The sequence below is a fragment of the Mauremys reevesii genome, linkage group 7, assembly GCF_016161935.1.
Source record: "Mauremys reevesii isolate NIE-2019 linkage group 7, ASM1616193v1, whole genome shotgun sequence".
In the NCBI taxonomy this organism is placed as follows: Eukaryota; Metazoa; Chordata; order Testudines; family Geoemydidae; genus Mauremys; species Mauremys reevesii.
The window spans coordinates 57,144,184-57,157,527 of NC_052629.1; the positions used below are offsets into that span (position 1 = coordinate 57,144,184).

At 39.8% G+C, this 13,344-nt stretch overlaps 1 protein-coding gene across 9 annotated transcripts in view; it reads right to left on the reverse strand.

Moving 5' to 3' along the window:
• CSGALNACT2 (chondroitin sulfate N-acetylgalactosaminyltransferase 2) overlaps window positions 1-13,344 on the reverse strand; it is a 58,371-nt gene that overhangs the window by 20,763 nt on the left and 24,264 nt on the right. For 4 of the 9 annotated variants that reach the window (XM_039481860.1, XM_039481856.1, XM_039481859.1 and 1 more), the window contains 2 exons: window positions 8,580-8,724; window positions 3,370-4,658 (listed from right to left, as the gene is read on the reverse strand). In XM_039481860.1, the coding sequence (XP_039337794.1) occupies window positions 3,370-4,027 (658 nt within the window). In that variant the 5' untranslated portion in view covers window positions 4,028-4,658; window positions 8,580-8,724. The remainder of the gene's footprint in view (window positions 1-3,369; window positions 4,659-8,579; window positions 8,725-13,344) is intronic. The other 5 variants (XM_039481857.1, XM_039481862.1, XM_039481861.1 and 2 more) reach the window with 2 other exon arrangements.

Consider the following 13,344-nt stretch of genomic DNA (forward strand, 5'->3'; position numbering starts at 1 on the left):
TTTCCTGTTTCGTTTGTGTCATTTTGGTATAATTATGCTTGTAAAATTAGGTTTTTCTTTAAATTCAGTCTGTCTACTAAATCTTAGTATCTCAGTGGGGCTGAAATAGACAATACAAAGCCATTCGGTTTCCCTTAAACTTAAAGTAATCAATTCTATTGTTTTCAGATCTTCCATACTATCAAATATCAGTTTCCCAGTCATCTGGCCCAATCTGCTTAAATTTGTTTCTGGTTCTAAATATCTCATTAGAATCTTTGATTGGAGTTCAATTGTTGACGATGATACATCAGTTTAGGTGCCAAAATATTTGTCAATACAGAAACAGACCATTAAAGCCAATTTAAATAAAGTGGTTAAAAGCTTTGCAGAGAAACCTTGTTATTGGGATACCATTTCTAGACAGACATTAAGAGCATTTACTGTTATTTTATGACAGGGACAATGAGGTCTGACATCCATCATAAGCGCTCAGGCTTAAGCTGTTATAAGAGAGCACTGTATTTCCCAAATATAATGGCAGCAGCTTTCTAACCGGGCTTCCATCAACAAAATGACAAGTTCAAGTGAAACACTGAAGTCCTTGAAAGGGACAAAACATTAAAAATGAAAAGTTTAGTTCTGAAATTTGAAGTCAAAACAGTTAATGCTCAAAGAAAATTTCTCTTCAGCTGGCCAAAAAGTTTCTCAAGTCCGCCAATAATATTTTCACATGCATAGGAAACCATAGGGTGACTTGTATAGGTACAATCTCTGGTTGAAAGGAAACAGTGTTACATTACTGTGGCTAGTAACTAACGTACCCTAATGACCTACAGCACAAAAATATTTTCACTTAAGTACTGAATAATGGTTATGTGGATTCCTGTAATCCAAGTCATAAAACACTGTCTTGACCACAGAGGGAATGAGTTCAATTTCCAAAGACAAAGATGTTCTTTAGGAACTAACTGTCAATTTATCTGGGGTAAAGAGGTGAAGGGAGGAGTAGAACTTTGTTTCATAAGGCACTATGTCTGCTTGCTTTCTCAGAGGCCTATAGTCCAGAGGTGGGCAAACTACAGCCCACGGGCTACATCTGGCCCATGGGACCCTCCTGCCTGGCCCCTGAGCTGCTAGCCCCCGGCCCCTCCCACGCTGTTCCCCCTCCCACGCAGTCTCAGCTCACTGCGCCACCAGCGCAATGCTCTGGGCGGCAGCGCAACTGCAGAGCCGCAGCCTGACCCTGTACTCTGTGCTGCGCAGTGGCGTGGCTGGCTCCAGACAGGCGGCATGGCTGCCTGTCCTGGTGCTCTGGGCAACACAGCTGTAGCGCCACTAGCCACCGGTGCTCCAGGCAGCACGGTAAGGGGCCAGCGAGCAGGGAGTTGGATAGAAGGTAGGGGAGTTCAGGGTGGTGGTTGGAGGCGGGGGTGTGGATAGGGGTCGGGGCAGTCAGAGGGTGGGGAACATGGGTGCTGAATGGGGACGGGGTTTTGGGGAGAAGTCAGAAGGAGAGGGGGGTTGGATGGGGTAGCGGGGGGCAGTCAGGGACGGAGGGTCTGGGGGTGGTCAGGAGTCCTGGGGCAGAGGGGACATCAGGGGGCAAGAAGCAGGGGGGGCAGTCAAATGGTGGCAGAGGCCAGGCCATGCCTGGCTGTTTGGAGAGGCCCAGCCTCCCCTAACCGGCCCTCCATACAATTTCGGAAAGCTGATGTGGCCCTCAGGCCAAAAAGTTTGCCTGCCCCGCTACAGTCATTAGAAGGGGCTAACAGAAAAGCTACAAAGCCCTACTGAAGTGCACACGATATGTCTTAGAGGAAAGCTACTGCGCACACAGTAATTTAAAAGAAAAACAGAACTGTAAAATGACATTGTGAGAATGTCTCTCTAGGCAAATTAAAACATGTTTTCAGGTGAAAAACTTTAAAGTCCACCGCTGCATTGCCTGGTTTTACAGCGATACTTTAGATGCATTTTCACTCCTCCTACCCTCCCCCCCTCCCCCCCCCCAAGATAATAAAGGAACTTTACTTGGAAGTTTCAAAAGAGTACTGGGTAAGGCAAAACACCACTGTGCTATTCCATTAGTGAGAAGCAGATTCGTTTTGGAGCTGATTAAGTCATCTGACTAAAAAAAGTTAACTCTTTCAACAACTGTGTAGCATTCTCATGTATGTATTTGCTTAACTATGCATCATACATCACTACTCAGATTTTGGTGTGCTTGAAAATACAATAATTATCTCTAAAGCATTATTCACTTCTGACTTTTTCTGGCAATATGTACTGCATTTAACACTGTAAGCCTGTATAAAAAATCTTAATATTTCCATCAGAATTACATTTTAGTATAGAGTACCTTCAAGACTGAGTTCTAGGGAAATAGTGGTCACTGTACCTTTTCAGTACATCAGCCTTGAAAAAGCAATGTTCATATATCATTGCTTCAGTGTCTTGCAGCTGAAATAACATTCATCTTCTCTCCCCTACCCCTGGGATTCTGAGAATTTAACAAATTTAATAATGCCAGCATTTTAAAAGTCATATGTTTGAGTAATCTGGTTTCAGGTTTTACACATCAGGGACCAGATCCTGAGCTGGTTTAACTTTGCATAGATTCACTGACTAATGGAGCTGTGCTATTTTATGCCACCTGAAGATCTACCTGTAGCTCAGCAACTAAATACTCTAACAAAGGTAAGTTACTCTATAAATACCACTCTCTCCCCCAACACAGATGCATCTGCCAATGTTTTAAATACTGGCAACTAGTTTGCATTGTGACATTAATATAGACCTCTTCACCTACATGCAGTTTACAGTTATATAGTCATAACAGATACCAAGGGGCAAAGTTAAATGGAGATTTTCAAAGACAGAAAGGGAAGCTAGGCAATCAAGTCTCATGACCTTCAAAGGGAACCGGGCACCTAACTGCCCTATGTGCCTTTGAAAGCTCTTCAGTATTAGGTACCATTTTATATCTACATCAGCACAACATATGCAAAATGATCTTCAACGATGGGATATCCAACCGTTAAAATTCAAATGGGCACAGCTTGTTTTGTCCGCTTGCTATAGTAAAAGTTCTTCACTGAAATTACTACTTCCCCTGCCCCCCACACACCCCCAATCAATGCATGGTATTGTGCAATATTATGAAGCAACAGATTCTACTACAACAGACAAACCAGGTCTAAAGTTTTTCTTAGTGCATCAGAAGTAGTACATATTATTAGAGTAGATATCAAAACTATAAAGACGTGAAAAAACCTATCAATTTTGTTTTACAACCATAAATTCATTTGCAATTATTCATGCTGTATGATGACATTCTGTGCAGATGATTGAGAAATGCGTAAGTTATTAAATAAGCTTTCACAGTACCTTCTATGAAATCATTTTCATTATAGAGCGGTTTCTCTCCTATTCCTTCATCATCATCTTGTCCATCTTCTTCATCTGGATTATTGATTACCTCTAGGCCTGCCTCAATAACTTCCACCAACTCATCTCGCTTATCCTTTCTAACAGGTTTCTCCTCTGGGTGTCGAGTGAGTCCCATCTCTAACTGGAACACTTTCATGGAGGTAAAGCTTTCAAAAGGAATTACACCATATTCACTAGGTAGCTTGGCCCCGATGCTCACCTCAGCCTTGTCAATTTGGGAATGAAGAAACTCTAGGAGATCATTGGATGCTTGTTCTTTGGTGCCTTGGTAGCCCATGCCATTGACTCTTGGGCTCTTTTTTTCCTGCAGCAATTTCAGCTTATCACTCATTTCCTGAAGCTCTTGTTTTAGCTGAGCAATCTGACGCTTCAGACTAGTAGCCCGGGTTTGATAGTGTTCCTCTTGTTCCTGTAGAAGAGCTTGGTAATATTCTTTACCCAAGTTCTCCCCTACAATGCCAGGCAGAGATCCATTGCCATCTGTTTGTGGAGCACACTCAAGCAGGTACATGAACAAAATTAAACTGAATAGTAAGGCAAGACCCACCAATAGCCAACGGGTCCTGGCTTGAAATATTAAACCCCTTCTGGGCATTCTTATAAGATTTCGGGTCCCCCACCAAAAAGCTGATTTTCTTTTTCATACCTTTCCAAGAGCATCCCCACAAAGACTTAAAAAGGGAATGAAACCATGATTATTTTTTTTAAACTGTCACAAAGTCAGCCAAAACAAAAAGAACAAAAAAACCAAAGCTTTCAGCACGTGTCTTAATCATTTGATATTGCAGAGACAAAGTCTAAAGTCACTGTAATGTCCATGATGAAAAGGAAAAATGTTATCTATGCCATCAGATACAATTCCCATAGTATTCTGGTGACTGGACCAAAACAAGACAGAAACATTGTGAAATCCTTGCTGACTCTTTTCCTGTTTTTCTGTTTGTTGTTTTTTTATTTGTTTTTCTTAAAAGCAAGAGTTAAGGTTTTTAGTTTGAAATTCTTCTCAGTAAAGAAACCTGGCAAATACTAGGATTGGTAGGCTTTTGATGCGCAGCTTTTTTGCACACACTCATTTATACACTGCAGGAGCAATCTAAACCTCAGTAACAGTAGTTTTCATTGGACAGTTTGATATTTTCCTCTGGCACTTGAAAATTGAGTATTTTATTCCACTTCCCCCTTTCTTTGGGCTTCTGTGGTTTGAGTCAGCAATACCAAAGCAGAACCTAAAATTAAATGAAAGGTGCATATTAGAACTACAAAACAGCCAGGCAGCTGGAAAACACATGAAGGAAACATTAACATCCAAAGACATAGACATGATGGATTACAAGTATTTTTTTTTTTTTTAAGTTGTAAAATCTCCTACTTCTTTCCACTGTGTTACACATGAATGATTTCTTTCTTATGGAACAGTCTGGAGCATACTAATAAGAACAGCTGAATAAAAGTTAACTTTTTCAAGCAGATAAGTTAAAAGAATTCTTTTCCAATCCTATTGTGTCATGTCTGAAGAGCTTCCCTAATCATTATGGTTGTTTTTTTTCTGAAAATAGTACTAAAAATTAGGGTTGTCAATTAATTGCTGTTAACACACAATTAACTCAAAAAATTAATCGCGATTAATCTTGTTAAACAATAGAATACCATTAAAATTTATTAAATTTTGGATGTTTTTCTACATTTTTGTATATTATATTCTGTGTTGTAATTGAAATCAAAGTGTATATTATTCTTTATTACAAATATTTGCACTGTAAAAATGATAAACAAAAGAAATAGTATTTTCAGTTCAACTCATACAATGTGTAGTGCAAACTGTGGTGAAAGTGCAACTTATAAATGTAGAATTTTTGTGTTACATAACTGCTTTTTTGTTACATAACTCAAAAACAGAACAATGTAAAACTTCAGAACCTAAAAATCCACTCAGCCCTACTTGTTCAGCCAATCGCTAAGGCAAAGTTTGTTTACATTTACAGGAGATAATGCTGCCCTCTTTTTGTTTACAGTGTTATCAGAAAGTGAGAACAGGCATTTGCATAGCACTTTTGTAGCTGGCATAGCAAGGCATTTACATGCCAAATATGCTAAACATTGGTATGCCCCTTCATGCTTTGGCCATGCTTCCATGCTGATGACAAATTTGTGATTGAACTCCTTAGAGGAGAATTGTATGTCCTCTGCTCTGCTTCACCTGCATTCTGCCATATATTTAATGTTTCAGCAGTCTCGGGTGATGACCCAGCACATGTTGTTCATTTCAAGAACACTTTCACTGCAGAATTCACAAAACACAAAGATGATACCAATGTGAGATTTCTAAAAATAGCTACAGCACTGGACCCAAGGTTTAAGAATCTAACGTGCCTTCCAAAATCTGAAATGGATGAGGTGTGAGGCATGCTTTCAGAAGTCTTAAAAGAGCAAGACTCTGATGCAAAAGCTACAGAACCTAAACCACTCCAAAAATAAATATATATATATATATATATATATTCATTCTCATTCTGCTGGTGGCATCTGAGATGATGAAAATGAATATGCATCAGTCTGCACTGCTTTGGATTGTTATAGAGCAGAACTCGTCATAAGCATGGATGCATGTCCCCTCAAATAGTGGTTGAAGCATGAAGGGACATATGAATCTTTAGCACATCTGGCATGTAAATATCTTGCGATGCTGGCTACAACAGTGCCATGAGAATGCCTGTTCTCACTTTCAGGTAACATTGTAAACAAGAAATGTGTTTGAGTGATTGGCTGAACAAGTAGTATTGAGTGGACTTGCAGGCTGTAAAATTTTACATTGTTTTATTTTTGAATGCAGTTTCTTTTGTACATAATTCTACATTTGTAAATTCAACTTTCATGATTTTACTACAGTACTTGTATTAAGTGAATTGAAAAATACTTTGTTTTTTACAGTGCAAATACTTGTAATAAAAAATAAATATAAAGTGAGCACTGTACACTTTGTATTGTGTTGTAATTGAAATATATCTGAAAATGTAGAAAATATCAAAAATATTGAAGTAAATGGTATTCTATTGTTTTACAGTGACATTAATCGTGCAAGTAATCATGATTTTTTTGTTGTTGCTTGACAGCCCTACTAAAAACGTTAACTATTTAAGGTAACCTCACTGCTCAAACGTAACTTGCATTTCTGATTAACTTTATTTGCATCTAATATCCTTTGAGACACAATTTATTTATCAATGTACTCAAGTGCTAGAGATCTCAAGGTTAAAGTTAAACAAATATAGTTTCTTGGGCAAGGTCTAAATGAAATAGTTCTGGGTTTTTGGCCATGCAAAGAGGCATCACATTCAACTCAATGGCATCTTTTTGTCTGTAATGAGATAGATTTTGAATGCCACAACTGATCAGTCCAACAATTCAGAGCATATTCAAGGCATCTGTGGGCACAACCACACTGATTTTGGTGCAAATCAGACTACTGGAAAAGCCTGATTCACAGGAATATCAGGGCCCAGAGACTACCCGGTACTGCAGGCAGAGAAATCTCTCTGCAACCTATGTATAACAGGGGCAGCAACTTGGTTTGCTGAGTGAGGAGACTGCCTGTACCCCAGACTAACAGAAATAAGAAAGCCTTAGGGGGAGACTTTGTAGTGTGGTGAAGGGCAGTTGTGGTGGGGAAAACAGGGACCCAGAGAGGACTGGGAGTGAGTGGTGATGAATGGGGAATGCAAGAACCCAGAGAAGAGTAGGGGAAGGGGAAAGAGGAGGAACGTAGGGCACACAGATACAGGCATAAGGGGAAGGGGGAATGAAGGTGCACATAGAACACCTGGCATGGGGGAGGGGATGGAGTATTCTCCAAGGGTAGTGGGGAGAGTAAGGAGGAGCCACAGAATCTCTTCTCTTGGGGGGAGGGAGGGATAATCAGGGTCAGTGGTATTGGGGATGGAGACAGAGCCCATGGTGTGAGGAAGGAAATGGGAGGAGTTGGTGGGAGTCCCTGCAATAGAGAAGTGTGGGAGGATGGCACACAGGAAGCTTGGAGGAGGGGTGAAGGAATGCAAGGAGCATGCTCACAGCCTATGGAAGCTACATAGTGCATACATCTTTACTGGCAAATCTTTAAGCTTATTAATTTACTTGTGCTTTCCCTTATCTACAAGTACAATTTGTATTCATATGAATAGGCTTTATGCATTCCCCAACTGACTCAGATTTATTCTTGCCCAATACTTCAGCTATTATTTTGACAGCACCAACAACAGTGTGCTAGACACTCCATAGAATACAGAGACACAAGAGTGTGGCCCCAAATAACTGTGTTTCAACACAAAATGAATAGGTAAAAGTTAAGGGAAAAAGCCAGCAACAAGTAGTAAGATATTCCAACTTCTGAGTGAGTTGCACACACAGGTTCCATGACATTTGCTAGGAGGGTTTTTTGGGTTTTTTTGCCATGGTGTGGGTAGCTTGGGCAGTCAACATTTCTTTGGGGGGGAAAGAGAACTAGGGTTTAGAGACCATTTGTACAAAATGGGCTAGGGAGGGACTTTGAAGAGAATGTGAAGGCAGAAAAGACCAGGTGAAGGAGAGAATTCAAGATGGGGGGAGGGAAGGGCAGAGAGGAACAAGAGGGAGAAATGATTCATGGAAGAAGCCACTGGCAAGAGTGAAGAACACGAAGGGATTATCATCTGTGGTGTAGGATGAAGTAAAGGGGGCAAGTGGGAACCAGAAGACGACAGAGGAAGCAGAGAACAAGTTAGGTTGTGAAGGATTTTAAAAGCAATGACAAGCAAAGAGAACAGAAAGAAAACAGATTTTTGAGATGTATTGGAAAGAATACACCAGCAGGATACAGCATTGGGGGGGGGGGACTGAAGCGACAGGGAGGAAAGGACAGAAGTAAACAATGGAAGCATCTTTGAATACTGAGGGACAGGAAGGAGAGTGGAATAGCAAACAGTGAGTGTCCCAAACGATACACTCAAACACAATGCAGCCAAAGAGTATTTTCATCATACTATTAAGATTACAAGGGGGGGGGGACAAAAAACAGAACAAATAAAAGTGAGTATGTATTAACTCAGCTACTAAGGCAAGTAAATTATTGTTCATGCTTTTGAAAAGCACTCTTGCAAATAATAAAGGAAACTTACTATATCGTAAGTTATGGACATCCATTTTTTGGAATCTTGGGCTGACTGTCTTGGAGGCATTCAGGTATGCTGCAATCTGCGCAACAATCAGGCATTCCTCCTTTGTTCTTCCTTTTAATTTTCGCAAGACTTTTCCACCCTCTATCTTTGGAGAAGAGAGAGAGAGACAGACAGACAAAATTTGAGCACATCAGTCATCCCAGTAGGTCTGACCTCCTTTCTCTGGGCATACATGTGGAGCTCCCCACAATTCTCATTATGTGCTCAAAAGATTCTATCCTAAGTAAGCCTCTTCCCTACTGCAGGGAATCTAGAAAGACAAATGTTAGGACTTTCAATTCAAGACTTGTGTCTCCCAAGAGCATTAAAGGGAGTTCTTAGTCCTGTTTTCAGATAGCAACCTCCCCCACATCACCAAAAAAGGGCTATTAACTGCACTTCTCTCGACCACATTGTGAAACTGTTCTCTTGGGCACTTAAGTGAAAATTCACCTGAGAACCCAGATTTGAATATCAATTTAGTTTTATTATGTAAATTATTAAAAGAAAAGATTGCAGGGGGGAAATGGTTACACCATTACATAATTTGTGATGACTGGAATGACCCACAATTTTGGCATCAGCCAGAGATGCAGTCTTCCCAAACTCTCACCAATTAAGTCTTTATGCCACACCACATCCTGCACATGTTTGATGTACAGTGGCAATAACTATTAAGTCAATATTTATCCAACCCTACCACACAGATCCCACACTATTTCTCTGTTGCTACAATATCAAGTAAACCTGTTCTCAGATGACACTTTGTGGCAAGTGTTATGCACTGATAAAATAGGCATCTATGTACACTGTTACACCTATTCCCAAATGTGATAAGTATGGCTGAAAGATTAAGTGACTTGCCCAAGGGCACAAAGTTGGAACCAGAGCCAAAGCCTGGAATTCTTCTATCTCAATTCTGTGCAGAGACCACACTTCTAACTACACAGAATATCACCTGGGATTTCAAATATGCCTGTTGTACCAACTCTAGACTAGACCATCAAGCCACCCAGAGTTTCAAGTAAGAGACTACAGCCCCCTGATTGTGCACGTGCTGAACTTCATGCACAGGAGTGGTCTGAATGAAGCGTACATGTATATGAGTAGTCCTGTAGTTACCCACTTCCTGTTGCCAGAATCCATGTCTAACAATATTTAACTAAGGAACAAACTAGAGGGGTTGAAGGAAGACCTGAACAAGATGAATCAAAGGCAAAAGCTATCTAACAGACATTTTTTGAATGTGTCAGTACTGAACAATTTAATACAAACTATATAAACATCTTTAACAAAGTAATTTCAAGTAATTAGATCCAGTATGTCCTTAAGAAGGGGAAATGAATGAAAAATGTCTAGAATATTTTACTAATAAAATGTTACATAAATACAACCACATTTCTATAAAAGTGATTAATACCAGATGTGTCCTCAAACTATTGACCAGGGTCCAGATGTGGTCAGTCAACGCAGAAAGAAAAAGCCAGTCTGCAGTGCAAAACCAGGACATGGAGTGATGTAACAGTGACATCCAACCTTTCTTTAGTAGAAAATTATATTGATTTTATAAATGATCCTTTCCCATTTCCTTCTGAATTTTACAGCAAAGTAAGCATTGGAAACACATCATTTGCTGGCTAATGAATTTTAAGTTTCCTTAAAGCATAAGTATTAAAAAAAACAGCTAAGTATTGTATACAGAAAGGCATTAGTTCAGTGGAAGCTGCAGACACCTGAACCTGGCAAAATTGGCACTCTCAGGCTTTAGACTAGTTACAACAAGTAAAGATCAGGCTGCAGCGGAGTCAAAACAGATTCGGCAATGCCAATCCTGAGTCTCCTTCATTATACTAGTTGGCTTTCCCATCCAGAACTGTGACTATCGCAGCAATGGCAGCATTTCATGATCTTTGAGTCACAGGCAGAGTGCCAATAATTCAGTCAACATGGCAATCCGTTTTTGGGTATTGAAAGGGGCTGGAGGAACAATAATTCTTCTCCAGGAAAAAAAACAAAAGTCTTAATCCCACAATTTGTGGGATTTGGGGCACAGAGGTTAATGTTTGCACTTCTGTCTTCTGAAGCATTTATATGAGTATATAAGTGGGGAAAGAAAGTAATATTACAAACATTAGGCGTCATTTTCAATCTATGAATGAAAACTTTAATCATTAAAAGGAAAGTGATGAGAACATCTAGGTTATTGTTATGCCTTTGGGGAAAATGAGGAAGTTACAGAAGTGCCTCAAGGGCAAGGGAAAGAGTCAAGTCATTGGCAATTACAAGAGGGTCACAGGGTTAATGGGCTGAACCAACTGTCATTGGATATTGGAAAATAGCTGGAGCTGTCAACTGAGGGAGGCTTAGCAGTCATTTAGTGTCTAGCTTAAAATGGGATAACATTTGCAACTCACTATAAAATCCTTTGATAAAGTGTGATCTATAAACAGCCTTGTAAGGATTAGGCATTTAATCAGCAAATGTCAATTTCACTCACACACACAAACTGAAAAAATATTTCCATCAATGATAATCAAAATTAACAGAGAGGCAAAGTTAGACAAATGCTACTTGAGCAATCAGAGTTTGATTTAAGGATATTTACTTTGTATATTTTGCCATGTGAGGTTGACAAATGGTGTTTTAACAGCTAACTCAAAAGCATTAACTTTCTGAATCACAACAAATGTCATTACTTTGACTGACGCCCCCCATAATGTCCTACAATTATGAACGTTTTAAAAAGAAAAAAGTTTAAAAATAAACATGTATATTATCCATCAAAATTACCACAAAAAAAATTGTATTCTGCTAAGCTCTTAAGACAGACTTGAAATAGCTATTAGCGAACTCATCACTGTTGAGTAGGAAAGGATGGCCCAGGAGCTAGAGCACTAGCCTGGGCCTCTGTAGACTTGGGTTCAATTCCCTGTTCTGTGGAAGACTCCCGGTCTGATCTTGGGGCAAGTCGCTTGGTGTCTCTGTGCCTCAGTTCCCCCATTTCTCTGGGATAGTAGTACTTCCCTGGCTCACAGAGGTGAGGAGAGGGAAAAATACAGTAGAAAGATTGTGAGGTATACAGATAGGACAGTAATGGGTGAAATAAAAGTATGATCGGTTGAACTATTTGTGAAGGAAGTTTCTATTTATTGTGGCCATATATATATATATATATGGCCATGGTCAGCATTGTTCATGTGAATAGCTAACACAAACCCACCTGCAGTGTACAAGTACAAGTGCTGCATATTCTTGAGCCACATCTACTAGCACCTTCTCTCTGTTTTATGAAGCACTCTGGTAAGAAGTACCACTACAGTTGTAAGATAAATCTTTCTTACTTATATCTAATACAGTGCATTAAGACTGCACCACGTTGGTCTATAAAGGAAACTTCACCTGTATTCCTTAGTCAGATGCCTCCACTCAATTCTTTCCCCTCTAATCTGTTTCCCACCTCCTCCTCAATGCCACATGACCATGAGAAACAATACAATTCTTAGGTTGTTACTAGGAGGTAAAGGCTTTTGCCAAGACATAGGTCTTACATCCATCACATGTTGCTGCCCTTTAAATGCATCCTTACCCTATTTATATGTGATGTGAAAAGCCACATCTAATTATGTCCCTATAAATGCCAATGTTAACAGGCAACTTTTCCATCACTATTGCCCCTCTCCTTAAAAAAGGAGAAATTACATGCAACATATCAGGTTGCACAGTTAAACTGAAGAGGCAGAAAATATAAATATTTTTGTTTCTACAGCAATGCCAACTCAGCCATATTGGACATGGGGTACTTTTTAAACGGTATACATTTAAATTTGCAGATTTAATAGACTAGAAATACTATCTATTTGCCGAGTTGCCAAACTAATGTCACTGTAAGAATCTCACCTTTTAAATATACTGCCTTTAAAAAGAATTTTGTACTGGATAAAAGACTAGAAAGGTTTACTAGACACCTACTAGTCACAGGACTAACAGATAGCCAGAAACCCAAACTTTGCATCACGTCTTTTCATCCTCACTCCACTGCTCCTTTAGAATCTTGTCCTGTGTAAAGGACTGAAAGATTGTGGAGTCTTTTCCCTCACCTGCCTGAACGAGCTAAAGGATTGAGTTTTTTGTCACTACTACTGCTCACAACTTTCTCTGGCAGCAACAGCAAAGGTAATCATGTTGCTCATCTTGCTTCCTCTCCCCCCAAAAAAGGAGGAAAAGAGAGATCAACAAGTGGGATCCTTTGAAGTCCTGTCCCACCGAGGGATAAAGATTTGGAGAATTCTGCCCCAGGAAGGCAGGGTGATGGGAGAACAAAGTTACATATTTTTGCTAGTCATCCCTGATATGGAATACAAATTCCTCATGCTGGGTGCAAGGATGGCACCCTGATGGGTACTCAGTACCGCTTCCCAGGAGACTGAGGATGATTGTGCTCAATTTCTCATGAAGGTACTGCTCTCAGATCCTACTAGTGATCAGAAGAAGTCTTTCACATCAGTTTCAGACTTGCAGGTACTTTTCCAAGCCCTGTGCTTTAAGTGCAGGGTGATGGCCTGCACTATATAATTCTAGAAATGGGTGAAGGTGCAGAGAGCATCACAACATTGGAAAATTAAGTCACTGTCCTTGAAAACTACATTTTTTTTAAATACGTGCAGAAAGCTACGGTATAACAAGATTATCTGGAAAATATGGGGTTTTGAGCATGACCTTGTTTAAA